General features: G+C 39.6%; 2 protein-coding genes across 3 annotated transcripts in view; both read right to left on the minus strand.

Annotated features, from left to right (window-relative positions):
* Nucleotides 1-17,096, minus strand: part of LOC311077535 (adhesion G protein-coupled receptor E3-like) — a 71,856-nt gene that overhangs the window by 34,335 nt on the left and 20,425 nt on the right. The window lies entirely within an intron of this gene.
* LOC311077537 (adhesion G protein-coupled receptor E3-like) overlaps nucleotides 2,580-17,096 on the minus strand; it is a 94,334-nt gene continuing 79,817 nt past the window's right edge. Inside the window, exons 8-19 of the mRNA XM_084106068.1 lie at nucleotides 13,878-13,909; nucleotides 12,180-12,251; nucleotides 11,834-12,026; nucleotides 6,462-6,581; nucleotides 6,155-6,336; nucleotides 5,884-6,045; nucleotides 5,602-5,808; nucleotides 5,292-5,524; nucleotides 5,142-5,208; nucleotides 4,968-5,059; nucleotides 3,857-4,007; nucleotides 2,580-3,196 (exon numbers count right to left, since the gene is read on the minus strand). Of these exons, the coding sequence (XP_083962194.1) occupies nucleotides 3,038-3,196; nucleotides 3,857-4,007; nucleotides 4,968-5,059; nucleotides 5,142-5,208; nucleotides 5,292-5,524; nucleotides 5,602-5,808; nucleotides 5,884-6,045; nucleotides 6,155-6,336; nucleotides 6,462-6,581; nucleotides 11,834-12,026; nucleotides 12,180-12,251; nucleotides 13,878-13,909 (1,670 nt within the window). The 3' untranslated portion in view covers nucleotides 2,580-3,037. The remainder of the gene's footprint in view (nucleotides 3,197-3,856; nucleotides 4,008-4,967; nucleotides 5,060-5,141; nucleotides 5,209-5,291; nucleotides 5,525-5,601; nucleotides 5,809-5,883; nucleotides 6,046-6,154; nucleotides 6,337-6,461; nucleotides 6,582-11,833; nucleotides 12,027-12,179; nucleotides 12,252-13,877; nucleotides 13,910-17,096) is intronic.

Genomic DNA, 17,096 nt, shown 5'->3' on the forward strand with positions numbered 1-17,096 from the left:
TTGCTAATGACAATGCTAACATCAAAGTTATAGCCTAGTATCTAGCGTACTAGTAAGCCCGTAACAGACAGCGATCATAATAAAAACCTTTACAGACAATAGCAAACATCCTGAGGTCGCAATTACTTGAAATTTAAATATTAAACACAGTTTATTCCAAAGATACTTACAAGTGCAACAGCAAGAAGGCCAGGTCAGCATCCGTTTTGCAGGCTTCTGTTTCTCTCAGTTCTCGCCATTCTGAAAAAGCCGGTCCGATATATTTACTCGAGTCTGACTTCTTGCTCGGTCAGTCTCCCGTTTCCTCTTTCGTTGGTCCTCCGACAAAGATTTCCTAGCTTTCTGCTTCTTTTTTTACAGGCTCAGCCATAACTCAATCTATCGTTGCCCTTTGCGTATAGCTAGCCGGTGCTTGAATGGGGGCGTGTACGTGTGCAGTGCCGTCAAGCAATTCGTTACATCGCGAGACCTGATATCACGCGATACTTCCTGACGGCGAGGCCGCCGACCCGCCGGCCCAAAGTTGCAAGTGAGTTTTTTCCGCTCTCGGGCACCAGGGGGGTGCGAAACCACCACCATTCAACCCGAAATAAGTAATATAACCATTCCACTGACTCCGAAGCTGTTCAGTTAAGGTTAAAAAGTTACCTAGTGTCCCTTTAAGAGCCCAACTAATGGAAACACTAATCACTGTTATGGTGACTGCAAATGAAACAGAGTTAAACCTCTGTTAAATCTCAATAAAACTTATGTAGACGTCTGACAGAAATAAAGTCAGTCTGGTTAGTAATAAGTGAAGCTGGTAATGCTGTTTGTGGAGTTGTTTAATCCTCCTCTGCTGAGATCTTCACAGATTTAATGTCTCTTGTCTTCATTTGATTTCATCTAAGATTGTGGCTGAAATTACTCCATATTTAATATACACAGATTAGTAATATTAGTAATATGTACCTTTGAGGGACTAATATGTACTCTTTAGGTACAAAAGTGTACCTTTTGAAAAGGTACCGCCACAGAGACAGCTTTTGTACCTTTTTTTCTGAGAGTGTAGTTGGGCTCTTGACCCTTAAATCATTAACTTTAGATTTTGTTTGGCTGCTGTACCTGAGCTATAAAAGCCAGATGAACAAATACAAAAGGTGATCTAATGGTGTTGGTTGTGTTTTAACATAATCATTATTTCACAATCATTCATGAACTCATATAGAGCCCAATTTCTGAGTTAGGTTTACTTTATTAATTATAGCAGCACTGTCCTTGTACAACATAATATTTTTAGCCTTTTCAATGATTTTTTTTAATTGATTTGATTATTTGGATTTCATTGAAAAGGCTAAAAATATTATGATTAGGATGAGACGCCATCAAATATCCCGCAGATGTGGTGTTTTTGGTGAAGGATAAGCCACATCCAGTGTACAGAAGAGACGGATCATTTACTCTGCAAAAATTACACTCAAAGAGGTAAGATGGGCTCCTATATTATGTTGCCTTTGGCTTGCTCAGTTGGGGATATTTTGGGGATATTTAATTTTATTCTATCAATCAATAAATTCCACTAGAAACAAACTTTGTTGTATTATTTTATTTTAATACTGTGAAGCTGCTTTGATACAATCTGTATTGTGAAAAGCGCTATACAAATATACTTGATTTGATTTGATTTATATTAAGAGTTTGCTTACAAACTCTTTTCTTCCCTGTCTGTATTTTTCTTATCCCGTTCTTCTCTACTTTCTCAGGCACTTTGTGGTTGCACAGTTAACGTTCCAACACTGGATAATCGCACGGTTAACTTAACAACTCAAGACATTGTCCGTCCCAGGATGAAACGGCGTGTCACCGGGGAGGGTCTTCCTCTTCCGAAATAGGACTTGATTGTCGAGTATGAGGTCAAGTTTCCCGAAAGATTAAGCCAGAGTGCCAAGGACACTATCGCAAATGTTTTGCCGGCTTCTTGAGCCGTGTATACTGCAATGCTGGAGACATTGCCATTGGGAATTTTTGGTTTCATAGTATTTAAAGGATGAATATGAGGGGCTGCTGAAACTGTCGAACTATTATTCTGTAATGTACTGCCAATGAGAGACTATCTGAACCAAAAACATTGCTGGACTAGATTGGTTTATGTGTTCGTCATGTACATTTATAGCTTCCTAAATTTTTAGTTTCCCCCCATTTTAGTTTGCTTTGGGTCAAGTCCAGCAGAAAGTCTCCAGCTGCGAACTCTTGGCCAGCGTTTTGTTGTCAACTACACACATCTAACACATCTAAGTTTACTTATTCCAGAGATGGACAGTAGAGCATGTTGTGATGTTGCAGGGCTACAATAATATAGTTTCTTATCAGCAGCCTGATCCTTTGGACACCTCAGGGAAGACTTTCTGTGAAAGCAGCCTGTACTTTTTCTGCTAATACGGTCTAATACGGTTCTGCTGATGCCACTAAAAGTCATTTCCAATATAGTGGTGGCTCAAAGTGATGCTTGGATCCTCTCTCTTCTAAGTATGTGAAACAACACTTGATGCAGATGTTATATGGTGAGAAACTCAAAAGCTCAAAGTCAGATAGAGGACAAATTTGTAACAAATACTAGATTTATTTAAAATAAATGATTCAAACTACTGATATTGTGGTTCATTTCTTATGCAAAATCATATGAAACCTTTTTCTGTTTTATTACAGGCAATTTATGTTATTGTTTTTAATTGTGAAACTAAATTTGTTTATTCACAAATAACTTCTGTGGGATCTTTTTGGATTGTGAGATTATGAGTTATGAATATGTTTTGAGTTTTGAATAGATTGTTTAAAAGAAAATAAGATTTGAAATGTTACAGATATCACACTGCTTTAATAAAACACTTTAAACTGAAAAATAATTGCTTTATCTTATTATTTTTGTTAGCGTATTAAAAGTGTAACCCAGTATACAAGCCTCTAAAAATCATGGTAGTTCCTCTACCAAAGAAATGTTGCACTTAAAGAAATGTATAGATTCACATAAGTGTGTTGACCGCTGTAAATATATAGCATGTTAACTAGTGAAATTTGTAACTGAGACGGTCGTGTCACTTTCATAAGAATGGCACTTCCTTTGCTGAATATGGATGCTTGTGTCTTCACTGTTTCTTGATGGTGTTAATTTGAGTCCACAGCAAAGACTTCTGAAGAACTTCCTGTACTGCTGCCTGACCTGGACAAGAATGAGAAGAGAAATAGTTTTAAACTCTGGTTAAAAAAACAAAAACACAGAATATGTCTAGGTTATTTTTCAAGAATTTAATTTTAGAAGATGAGAAATGAAAAATTAACTTAACCTTTAGAACCTGAAGCTAAAATAGGTGTGAGAAAAATATATCGACTAAAACGACTAGCTTCTGGCAGACGGCCGTACGCAAGTCGACTTGCACCAAAAGAGTAACCAGTGACGCATGTATGACGTAGATGTAGGAGTGGCGTAAGCTTTGACGCCTCTCACGGTTCAAACAAACAGGGCTGGGCAACAAACTCAAGCTCCTCTCACATTTTCTCTCAAAAATTTTTCTTTTTAAACTAATTTGTGACTGGTGTTTTGTTTTGCTCTATCTCCGTGTTCGCCATTACGTTGTGCGTCAGGTCAAGGGTCACTCTTTCACCGAAACGGCCATTCACTGCCATTATAAAGCTTGGAAGAGCCAGGACATTTTTTAATATAACTCTGATTGTATTCGTCTGAAAGAAGAATGTCATATACACCTAGGATGACTTAAGGGCAGGTAAATCATGGGCTAATTTTCATTTTTGGGAACTAACCCTTTAATATAAAGTAGGTGAGAGATTATTTTCTGGTAGACTGTCTGTACTGATGTCTGACCTGATCATTGAGGACACAATAGACCAGGAACATGAAGGTTCCCTGCTGGGAGTTCAAGATCAGGAAGAAGAACTCCAGCTCCTTCCAGAAACCCAGAATCCAGGAGCAACCAAGAACCACAAACTGAGCCAGTGTTTTAAATGTCATATTCCTGCAGAGAAAGATGGAGAGTTAATATATATTTATTGATTATATTGTTGTGGAAAATCTGCAATTGTCCTGTTATAAGTATGCCTTTTGTCTGTAGAACACTTCTGTATTGTAATCAACCACACTTGAAACTTGTTTATTAAGAAAGTGGTTTATGAAGAAAAACTCTGCAATTGTTATTGTAAAATGTTTTTTGAGAAAGTGGTTTATAAAGAAAAACATACCACACTTAATGTTTTAAGCATTAATTAAAAAGCATAGAGAGGAACAAAACATGTATTAGAAAGAGCTTTGCTAAAGAAAGAAGATAAATGCAAGCATTACCATCAGATGTGTTGCGGACGAAGCGCAGAATGCAACAAAGAAGAAAAGTCTGAAGAAGGAAGACTAAGAGGCGAAAGGCTTTACAAAGACAGGTCCGAAATGAATTCCCAGAACTCATGACACCTCAAGACTTAGGACTGGATAAATTGTATGTAAGAGACCAATAATTTATGAGGGGATTTCCAAAGATGACGACCTCAAGAAATCAGATGGTCTATAAAAGGCTGAAAGGAGAAGATGAAGGCAGACGCTGATTCTTAATGGCCTCTCCGGTGTTACAACGCTTGTAAACGATTTACTCTTGATGTTGTTTTGTCTTGTTTTTTATATTAGTACTTTATATGTAAACTAATTAACCTGTAGATAATAAAACTATATTTAATTGAAACTAAGAAACTCTTTTGCTACTCTCGCCTGCCAAAAGTCTTTGATTTCTAAAAAAGTGAGCTGAACAGACCACGAAGAAGTCTTCTGACCTGTGGATTGTGAGTATGAACATTCAGATGCTTATGATTTAGGACACATTTGACTTTACCTAACCTGAGAATAATCAAAATAAGGTTAAAGGTGTCTAGAAATATGCAGCATATAACAATATACACATTTCATGGAGTGTTCAAATCATATTGTTTGTTACTTGGTTTGTTTAATATGTGAAACTTCAGCGTTCAGATTTTTCAAGGTGGAGGTCAGACTGATGATGATGTAGATGAAGAGAATCACGTTTAACTGCACAGTAAGAGAAACAACAGTAATTAATCTTTAATCACTTTTCCTTTTAATCCAAAATCATGATGAGAAATGTGCTTACTGCTAGTATGACGCAAACAGGTCCCAGAAAACTCCAGATAAAGCCTTTATCCATTTTAATCCAGCACCTGTTTAGAGGAAGAAAAATAATTAAATGAACAAACATGAAGGATGAAGGTGTTGATCTCTGAGTCGTTCAAACTAAACTCACTTTTCACTTCCGTAGCCTTTAGGATTCACCCCAGCAGACACGGCCACCACAACCAGAGCAACCGTATATCCAATCACACACAGGAATCCACTCCTAAGCACCCCCCTCCTTTTGGAGCTGATCTGTGATAGGTTCTTCACACAGATGAAGAGCAGCACAGCTTCAATGAACATCCACACAAAGCCGGAGAGAAAGAGGAAGTGCAGCACACCTGATATCACGGCACACAACACCTGGAGATCATGAGAGACGGTTATGATGATTCTCAGTGAGACTGAGCTGAGCTGTAGGGCTCCTTCATCATTCTCACCTGATGACGGCGTATCAGGCTCAGGAACTGTTGTGTGAGCAGGAACAGAAGGTGAGCCAACAGCAGACTCACGCAGAGGTTGATTCGAGCCACATTATTCACTCCAGGACTCCACTGACAAAGGGCAAAGGTCAACAGGGTCAAACTGAAGAACACCAGCCCCACGATCACACACACCAAATTCAACACGTCCAGCTTTGAGTCGCTCTGAGGAAACATGTCAGAGTACATGAGCGCCAAATCTGTGCTGTTCTTCAGTGCTCACTATAAATGTTCTCGTACCTCTGATGGGCGGCTGGTTTGCATGATGAGAGCGAATGTGGACAGATGAACACAGGAACACACAGTGTAGCTGCTGTTGGTCTTTAAAACAGAACAACCATCTACAATCCACTCGCTGATGTTCCAGTACACACAGGACAGAGAACCGTCGGGGTCAAACTCCTGCAAAAAGAAGAAAGAACATGCAGAAACTAGTATAACACTGAATATTAGATGTTTTCAGATGTTCATCAGTTCTCAGGTTGGACAAAAACACATTTCAGTCTCTCACTCTGATGTGTTTGATGGTGATGTTGACTGGTTTGGTGAGTTTAGTGTTGGTGGTTTTGGGAAGAGTAGCTGAGATCACAGTGGACATCATGGTTTTAATCGTGTCATTTGATGTGTAGAAGAAGTCTGGCTTCAGTAAATTCTCCATTGTGTTATAACTCATGAAAGCCACAGCAGCTGATCCTGTGTGACAGAAACAGAAGAAACTTGTATTCAACACATTACAACCTTTAGTTAAATGTGGTTTAGTGATATATCTTCTAAAAATGTTTTATTTAAAATGTTGTATTAAAACACATCTCACATACTTGTTTCATTGTTGTTCTTGGCGATCCCAATGAGATCGATGTCCATAGAACAATTTGTTGTGACAAGTCGAGGGATTTTATCTAAGGTGACACTGGATCCAACCATGAAGATTTCAACCTCTGATTTAGAAAATAAGCAGTTATGTTTTTTTATTTTTTATTTATTTTTATTAAAGTTGATTCAATCTGCACAAATGTGCAAAAAACAAAACAATAAAAAGACTAAAATAAAATAACTATTTCATCTAATTACTAGTTTGAACTAATCAATTAACTTTATACACAGCAAAATCCCCAGAGTTAAATTAAGTCAAGCTGGTAATGCTGTTTGTGGAGTTGTTTAATCCTCTTCTGCTGAGATCTTGAGAGATGTAATGTCTTCTTTTATCTTTAGTTGATTCATCTTGTCACCTGAGTGTTGCAACAGGGGATGGTTGCAACATGTCATTTTTCTCCAATCAGAAACAAGCTAGAGTGATGACACTCATACTGCACATGCACAGTTAGACCCTTCCCCCACCAAGAAGACAGTAGACATATTCAACATCTGCTGCTGCATTTATTGAACAAAACTTGTTTTGGAGGTATGAAAGTAACATTTCAACTTACTTAGTTTGAATTATTGTTTTGTTGACTTCTAAGTGACATAGTTAGCATGTGTCAAAGTCAGTGTGTCATGGCTGATGGTTTGGGGACAGTTCCCACTGCGCATAGACACGTCGAAACAACGTATTTTCTACGTCGTTTTTGCACGTCCAATTTTGCTCCCCTTGAAGGTGCAGACTGTGACGCCAGATGACGTCTTTTTCCGACGTCTTCCGCACGTCTAATGTTGACGTCCGTCCACAAAAGTTTGTTTGTGGGAAGAAGGAAGGAGACGGGGTCGGCTTGCTGTGGATCGTGTGTTTTATTAGATACTGTGCGTCTTTTCCAAACAATAATCGCGCTCAGTGCACTCAATCAAAACAGCGGCTTTATTAGGCTTCTCCTCATGAGACGGCAGGCAGGCACACACACCTTATTCTTGCTTTCCCTGGGAATCAAACTCGTGATCTTAGCGTTACAAGCGCCAACGCTCTACTGTTTGAGCTACAGTATCTCAGTACCTTTGTATGCGTCTCCAGTTGCTGAGATGCTGAGACGATCAAATGGAGTTTTTGGAAAATGATCTTAAATAATTATAAATAATCTGTAGGCCTATTCGAATATGTATTAATCATGTTGATAATGCGCGAATGAGGCGTTTAGCGCGGCGTGGACGAGCGAATGAGGCGAATTGAGCGTCTGGCGCAATACGCGCGAATGATTTGAGGGTGAGAGAGCGAGAGAGAGTGAGATAATTCTGTTTAGTCCAGAGGATATATCGCGTTTAGGAGGAAATACAAGGAAATAGAGATTTGGCATGAAACGTGGATGGAGCGAATAGGTTCAGTACACAGCAAAATGACATGACAAACTCTTTTTTTTTAAATGGCGTTTATTGCGTTAAAAAAAAAGTAATAGTCATGTAAATTTCCTGCACCTGTCATAGACGTCCAAATGACGTCCAAATGACGTCCAAAAAAATTACCCAGTTCAAAGGTCCAATGTTGAACGTCAATATGACGTCCAAGTTGGGTCATGGTTGGACGTTCAAATAGTGGACCTAGTTTGGATGTCGAATAGATGTCCAGAATTGGTCATGGACCGACGGACCCAATATAGACATGATCTGCACGTCTATCCGACGTCCAATGTTTAGTGGGTTGCAACAAGTTATAAATTGCATGTTTAATAAAAGTTTGTTGCATTGCAAATTGTTCAATTCTTCCTGTCTGGCACTGAAATATGGAGAGATTGAATATCATCTGTAACACCTGCACACTGAATATATGTAGGCCTATGTTCTACACATAAACAAACAAAACTCAATAACTGTTATTTGATAAATATCACTAAATAAATAAATAATAGGTTACAGTAATATTATTATAGAAATAAATAATACTATAGGCCTAAAACAGTTCATATTTTCAGAATTCTATATGCTCATTGAGACAAAAAGCTTAAGTTAATTAGTGAAATTTAAGGTATTTATAACATGTTGCAGCCGCCCCATGGTTGTGTTGCAACTGTCCCCTGGGTCGGGGTCAGTTGCAGCATCTGGCTTCTTCCATTCAAAAAAATACTGTGAATGATAATGTCATAATCATCTTTAAATGTTATAGAGTTTAATATATACAAATTTGCTTGATCTAGTCCCAATAGTGTCTGAGTAACTGAGAGAAATGCAAAAGTGTTGCAACTGTCCCCGGTCTCTCCTACGTTTACACGACAACGATACGCTTAAAACTCAGAAGTGTTTCCTTTGAGTTTTCAAAACTTTGCATTTTCAGGCACCCAAACTGACTCTTTGTTGTCGTGGAAACGAACAGCCAAACGTATAAAAAGTTTTGCGTTTTTAGTTGAAAACGGTGTCGTTGTCACAGTGTCTGGTGGTTCCCTGGGTTAAACACTAGAGGTCCTCAGTTTTCACGGTGTCTATGCATTTTCACTACAATTCCCATGATCCTGTCTGTCACTGATTGTTCATTGTCTTTCAGCTGTTTCTCGTCACCTTGTCAGCACTTGTGTGTGTGTGTGTATATATACCCTGTCTGTTTCAGTGTTTGTCACGGAGTCCTTGTCTCTTATCACACCACTTCTGTGTTCTGCCTTGTTGCCTGTTTTTGGATTGTTTTATGTTTTGGATTGCTTCTTTGGTTTTGACCCCTGCCTGGACTGGATTTGAATAACGGATTTCCCTTAATAAATTATACTGCTTTTGGATCTTCTCTCTGTTTCCCGTGTGATGGATCGTGACAGAAGGACTCTGTCAAATACAAGATCCAGTGGTATGTACACTAACTTCTCTTTCCCAGCCACCGAGCGGGAGAGGAGAGATTGTTTTAAGGGAACCCGCCAAGTCATTTTTCGCGGGACCCGTGGAGGCCGCAGTGGAGGAGGTGGTCGAGAGGAATCCCGACACCATTCTCCACTTTGGCCCCTCTTCAACCCTGGGCTGGTGATGTCCAGCCCAGAGCTCCATCCGCCGCTGATTCCGCCCAGCTCAGAGTTCTGTTCGCCGCAGTTTCCGTCCAGCCCAGAGCCTGCACATCGCCATCAAAGACAGCGGAGGAGGAAGACCTCCAGTCTCCCCAAGGACCCGGAGATCGTGCTCGTGCAGCCCGCTGTCGTCCTGGAGGCCGTCCCCTCCGAGCAGCCCGCTGTCATCCCTGAGATCGTCTCGGAACCGTCCACCATCAGTCCTGCCACAGCCAAGAGAGCAGTCTTCCTCTTTTATGCAGTGGCGGTACGGCATGCGTGGAGGAAGCACAGCACGTCTGCCGAGCCTGTGTCTTCGGACAAGATGGCCGCCGCCGAGCCTGTTCACGTCACGTCTGCCGAGCCTGTGTCTTCGGACAAGATGGCCGCCGCTGAGCCTGTTCACGTCACGCCTGCCGAGTCTGTTCACGTCACGCCTGCCGAGCCTGTGTCTTCGGACAAGATGGCCGCCGCCGAGCCTGTTCACGTCACATCTGCCCAGCCAGAGACTGTTCACGCCATGTATGCGCCGCCTGAGGCCTCAGTGACCGCGACACTGGCCATTATGACCACAGCCATGTGGTGTGTGTGGGCTGCGCACACACTTGAGCCGGTGGTGTCTGTTCCTGAGCCTGAGCCTGTGTCTGTTCCTGAGCCTGTGGTGTCTGTTCCTGAGCCTGTGGTGTCTGTTCCTGAGCCTGTGGTGTCTGTTCCTGTTCCTGTGGTGTCTGTTCCTGTGGTGTCTGTTCCTGAGCCTGTGGTGTCTGTTCCTGTGGTGTCTGTTCCTGAGCCTGTGGTGTCTGTTCCTGTGGTGTCTGTTCCTGAGCCTGTGGTGTCTGTTCCTGAGCCTGTGGTGTCTGTTCCTGTGGTGTCTGTTCCTGTGGTGTCTGTTCCTGAGCCTGTGGTGTCTGTTCCTGAGCCTGTGGTGTCTGTTCCTGAGCCTGTGGTGTCTGTTCCTGAGCCTGTGGTGTCTGTTCCTGAGCCTGTGGTGTCTGTTCCTGAGCCTGTGGTATCTGTTCCTGAGCCGGTGGTGTCTGAGCCGGTGGTATCTGTTCCAGTTCCTGAGCCGGTGGGGTCTGTTCCTGAGCCGGTGGTGTCTGTTCCTGAGCCTGTGGTATCTGTTCCAGTTCCTGAGCCGGTGGGGTCTGTTCCAGTTCCTGAGCCGGTGGGGTCTGTTCCTGAGCCGGTGGGGTCTGTTCCAGTTCCTGAGCCTGTGGTGTCTGTTCCTGAGCCTGTGGTGTCTGTTCCTGAGCCGGTGGTGTCTGAGCCGGTGGTATCTGTTCCAGTTCCTGAGCCGGTGGTATCTGTTCCAGTTCCTGAGCCGGTGGGGTCTGTTCCTGAGCCTGTGGTGTCTGTTCCTGAGCCTGTGGTATCTGTTCCAGTTCCTGAGCCGGTGGGGTCTGTTCCAGTTCCTGAGCCGGTGGGGTCGTCTCCGCCCTGGCCGCCCGAGGGGTCGTCTCCGCCGTGGCCTCCCGAAGGGTCGTCTCCGCCGTGGCCGCCCGAGGGGTCGTCTCCGCCGTGGCCGCCCGAGGGGTCGTCTCCGCCCTGGCCGCCCGAGGGGTCGTCTCCGCCGTGGCCGCCCGAGGGGTCGTCTCCGCCCTGGCCGCCCGAGGGGTCGTCTCCGCCCTGGCCTCCCGAAGGGTCGTCTCCGCCGTGGCCGCCCGATGAACTGTCATCCCCTGTGTCCATTCCTTCCCATGGTCCTGGCTCTCCGTCCCTCCCCCTAATCCCCCACAGTTCCACCTCCCTCCTGGACTTTTGTCGAGTTTTGTTTTCTGTCGTGGAGCGTCTGGTAGCCGCTCCGTAGAGGGGGGGTTATGTCACAGTGTCTGGTGGTTCCCTGAGTTAAACACTAGAGGTCCTCAGTTTTCACGGTGTCTATGCATTTTCACTACAATTCCCATGATCCTGTCTGTCACTGATTGTTCATTGTCTTTCAGCTGTTTCTCGTCACCTTGTCAGCACTTGTGTGTGTGTGTGTATATATACCCTGTCTGTTTCAGTGTTTGTCACGGAGTCCTTGTCTCTTATCACACCACTAACGTGTTCTGCCTTGTTGCCTGTTTTTGGATTGTTTTATGTTTTGGATTGCTTCTTTGGTTTTGACCCCTGCCTGGACTGGATTTGAATAACGGATTTCCCTTAATAAATTATACTGCTTTTGGATCTTCTCTCTGTTTCCCGTGTGATGGATCGTGACAGTCGTGTAAAAAGACCCTAAGACTGTGGCTGAAGCGGGTGTTTTCTATATAAACTATATCATATATAAGCTCAGTTTCATCATCAATAATAACAGTTTCTCCACTCACCAACAGCAGCAAGAGTAAAACTGACTCTGTCATATGTGTCTGTCGGCTTCACCAATATAGAGATGAGTTTCTCGTTGGCTTTTAACACACGGTTTCCGTTGGAGGCTAGTTCAGCTCGGCTGACTGATGATGAAGACTCTGAAATCTCTCCTGAAGTGTTGAGGACCATATTCAAAACCTCGGTCACTGGAGTCTAATTTATTGATCAGAAAAAAAAAAAAAAATACTGTAAATGTAAATATTAAGAAAGCCAATTAATCAGACTTGCAATGTCAATAATGTAGCTGACAATTACATTTGATTTGATTATTTTATATATAAAAAAAAAATTCTCTTGAAGACTTACAGTCAAAGTAAGCTCTTGATCTGTAATGTTCTCGATCTGCTCTAGAAGATTTTGAAGCTTTTCAGTCTGACTCTGAAATCAAAATTAAGAAGACAGAATTTGACAATGTGTGAGTGATGACTTTAGCCGGGTATGCTGAGTGCCTCTGAAATGAGACACAGACAGTGTTATTGAACAAATTCCTTTAACAAATGATTCAATGACATATCTTTTTTAAACATTTGTCGCCACCTACTGGTGGAAATGAAAATACTTTTCTAAAGGAGCTTTTCTGTATTTTGCTCGCTACAGTGGACAGTGTTTGTATCCAAACCAGTGCCGGCCCGAGCCTTTTGGGGGCCCTAAACAGAATTTGATTTGGGGGCCCCCTCCCACCACGCGGAGTTAAAAAAGTTTTAACTTTTCCTTTACTCTTTTACTAACTCTTTGAAACTCCTGAAAACAAACTGTAAACATATTCCAGCATTGCAATCTTGACATCGCAGCCTGTTCATTATAGCCGTAATAAATATATAATAATAAAATAGTCAACCTAACATATAAAACTTACACTGCTCTGTTTAAATAGTCAGTAGTACAATTCATACCGTTCACAGTAAGCACCGCTCCACTGTGATGTTTCCAAGCACATTTTTGCGTGTGAAGAGGATGATTTTTTCTGTCGATATTGGAACGTGAGTGAAGTACAAAGAAGCCTATAATAAAGAATAGTTTACCATCCAAATACATCGCGAATTGCTTACTTTCACTTTCGCTTTAAATTATTTAGTTTTGGCTTGTTTATAGTTATTTTTTTTATTCTTGTTCTGTTCTGAATATCATTAAATTTAAAGGATAAATCATTGATTTAAATGTCAATCATTGATCAAATCAAATTTTTGTATCATGGCTTAACATTACCGTGACTTTGCGCACGAATTGTCTGCATGCGAGGTTATGCGCTTGACTCAAACACTGGCAGACACAGCAGCAGTTGTAGGCAGGTATATTGATCATGAAATCAGAATTTTACTTGTCTTGAATTATTCATTCATTCATTCATTCATTCATTCATTCATGTCACTTGTTTAAGTTAATTAATATGTAAAAAAAACAGGGGGTGGCCAGGGGGCCCCAAGCAGCCACTTAGTTTGCTTATGCCTTGGGCCGGCCCTGATCCAAACTAACAAACTTTTGTCACAGAAGTACTGGAATAAAAGTTTAAGTTTGTAAAAGAAGTAATGAGAATGTGTGGTTGAAATGGACAGCTTCGTGGACAGCTTTCTCTGCGCATTAAATCCCCCATATTGAATGCAGAACAATGATGATGACAGAGAGTATAGGCTTCAAAGCTATTGTGGACCCGCTTACCCAAAACCCTGGTTTGGCAAATAAATTAATGACGGACAGTTACGTATTTCCAGCATTTTATTATGTAAGCTTTATGTTACTCCTCAAATAACAAGGGAATTTGTAGTAATTTATAGTGTTAATTAATTAGCGAGTCCACAAACTCATTCGTTCAATTGGCTTTTGTATGCAGAGTATTCACAGCTTATATGGACTGAATGCCCCCATAAACCATCAGCAATTATTAGAAAAGCACATTCATATTTCAGATTACACACATATCTAAAATGCACATGTTATTGCACTGCTTCAGTTTGGACTGTTATTGATAGGAGTCTCTACAACTTCAATTTCAGAAACTCAACTTACGTTGCGTCCTTCCAGCGGCTTTATATTTATACCTGCAATGACAGAAATCAGCATGAAGACAATAATATAATAAACTGCAAAACTTTGAAAAATAACTATTTTACTAAGCAGCAATTTCAGCAAGATTGTGGATTCAGCAAGATTTCAGTGGTGCATACCTCCTTCTCCCCCTCTCTCCACTTAGACTTCAGTCATACCTTTTCCATTAGGGGACAATATTTGCCCCCTAAATTTATTTCCCAGTGCTTTTTTTTACCTTTATGCATAACTTTATGAAATAAAAAATGTTTATAATGAAAAATGTTCAATAGAGCAATATGCAATGAGGGAAAAATGAAGTGATACTTTAAAATATATTACACTAAAACCAGTAAGTCACTGTCTTCTCAATGAGCGAGTCATTGAGTCATCCTTACATTCAGTAACAAAGCAACTAGCTGTATTTATAAATGAATCATTGAATGATTGACTCACAATTCTTTTCAAAGCTGCAGAATTGTTTACGAAACACTGCACTCTAAAAAGAGATGTGTTAAAAATTACACACGTTGTGTCAGTTTTAACACATGTAGTGAGTGTGCTCAGGGACAACACATGTTGTGTCAAATTTAACACAATAAATGTGTAAGTCATTTTAACACACAAATTGTGCCATTTTAAAAAATAAAGCATATAAATTGCATACAAATAACTTGTATTTACACTGGCCTGTTTGTTTGAGAACACAGCAAACACTGCATATCATTCACAGTGATGGTGAGTGTCGGCACGCTCTTATAAAATGAGTCGAAAACAACACAACCTGTGAAAAGAGATTTTTTTTTATTATTATTATTTTTTTTTATGGACTGATTCCAGTACTAATATACTCACATTATTAACACAGTATAAATATAAAATAGCAATTGGCCAATTTAAGACGGTTTTAATTCAGTGCAGGGTGTTGTTATAGTAACATAGTTCATCTCTGCGCACATGAACACAACACAATTAATCACACTTAAACTAGCACATATATTTTTTGAAAAGTGCATTTTCCCAGCTAGCAGGGAACGTTCTCAGAACTTTCGCTAACATTCCCTACAAGTTTGGTTAATGTTCTAAAGAAAACATTTGAATGTAATGTTTACCGAACATTTTAAGGATGTTTTCTCATTTTAAAAAATGTTCCTATAACGTTATATGAAAACTAAGATATAACATTTTAACTGCAACATTCAAAAGATGTTTTGGGAATGTTTCTGAAGTAACAAGTTGTACTATGATCTCAAAATATCATTGTCCCTATGTTTCATTATAACAAAAGAAAAACGTTCTCTCTGTCACGTTAGGAAAATGTTTTGAGGATATCATTGAGAGATGAGATGTTTAATGTTCTTTATAAAACGTTCTTCTAATGTTACGAGTTAACAAAATTATAACATTTTATTTGCAACATTTTGAGAATATTTTGGGAATGTTGTTAAAGTTAAAGTTTGTACAATGATCTCAAAATAACGTTGTCTTAATGTTTCATCATAACAAAAGAAGAACGTTCTTTCTGTCACATTAGGAAAATGTTTTGAGGATATCATTGAGAAATGAGATGTTTATTGTTCTTTATAAAACGTTCTTTTAATGTGACAAGTTAACTAAATTAAAACATTTTACTTGCAACATTTTGAGCATATTTTGGGAATGTTGTTAAAGTTAAAGTTTATACAATGATCTCAAAATAACATTGTCCCAATGTTTCATTATAACAAATGAAGAATGTTCTCTCTGTCACGTTAGGAAAATGTTTTGAGGATATCATTGAGAGATGAGATGTTTATTGTTCTTTATAAAACGTTCTTTTAATGTGACGAGTTAACAAAATTATAACTTTTTATTTGCAACATTTTGAGCATATTTTGGGAATGTTGCTAAAGTTAAAGTTTGTACAATGATCTCAATATAACATTGTCCCAATGTTTCATGATAACAAAAGAAGAACATTCTACTTGCAACATTTTGAGCATATTTTGGGAATGTTGCTAAAGTTAAAGTTTGTACAATGATCTCAATATAACATTGTCCCAATGTCTCATGATAACAAAAGAAGAACATTCTTCTTGCAACATTTTGAGCATATTTTGGGAATGTTGCTAAAGTTAAAGTTTGTACAATGATCTCAATATAACATTGTCCCAATGTTTCATAAAAACAAAAGAAGAACATTCTTCTTGCAACATTTTGAGCATATTTTGGGAATGTTGCTAAAGTTAAAGTTTGTACAATGATCTCAAAATAACATTGTCCCAATGTTTCGTGAAAACAAAAGAAGAACATTCTACTTGCAACATTTTGAGCATATTTTGGGAATGTTGCTAAAGTTAAAGTTTGTACAATGATCTCAATATAACATTGTCCCAATGTTTCGTGAAAACAAAAGAAGAACATTCTACTTGCAACATTTTGAGCATATTTTGGGAATGTTGCTAAAGTTAAAGTTTGTACAATGATCTCAAAATAACATTGTCCCAATGTTTCGTGAAAACAAAAGAAGAACATTCTACTTGCAACATTTTGAGCATATTTTGGGAATGTTGCTAAAGTTAGAGTTTGTACAATGATCTCAAAATAACATTGTCCCAATGTTTCATAAAAACAAAAGAAGAACATTCTACTTGCAACATTTTGAGCATATTTTGGGAATGTTGCTAAAGTTAAAGTTTGTACAATGATCTCAATATAACATTGTCCCAATGTTTCATAAAAACAAAAGAAGAACATTCTTCTTGCAACATTTTGAGCATATTTTGGGAATGTTGCTAAAGTTAAAGTTTGTACAATGATCTCAAAATAACATTGTCCCAATGTTTCGTGAAAACAAAAGAAGAACATTCTACTTGCAACATTTTGAGCATATTTTGGGAATGTTGCTAAAGTTAAAGTATGTACAATGATCTCAATATAACATTGTCCCAATGTTTCATGATAACAAAAGAAGAACATTCTTCTTGCAACATTTTGAGCATATTTTGGGAATGTTGCTAAAGTTAAAGTTTGTACAATGATCTCAATATAACATTGTCCCAATGTTTCGTAAAAACAAAAGAAGAACATTCTACTTGCAACATTTTGAGCATATTTTGGGAATGTTGCTAAAGTTAAAGTTTGTACAATGATCTCAATATAACATTGTCCCAATGTTTCGTGAAAACAAAAGAAGAACATTCTACTTGCAACATTTTGAGC

The sequence above is a fragment of the Abramis brama genome (genome assembly GCF_963993115.1).
Source record: "Abramis brama genome assembly, chromosome: 2".
In the NCBI taxonomy this organism is placed as follows: domain Eukaryota; kingdom Metazoa; phylum Chordata; class Actinopteri; order Cypriniformes; family Leuciscidae; genus Abramis; species Abramis brama.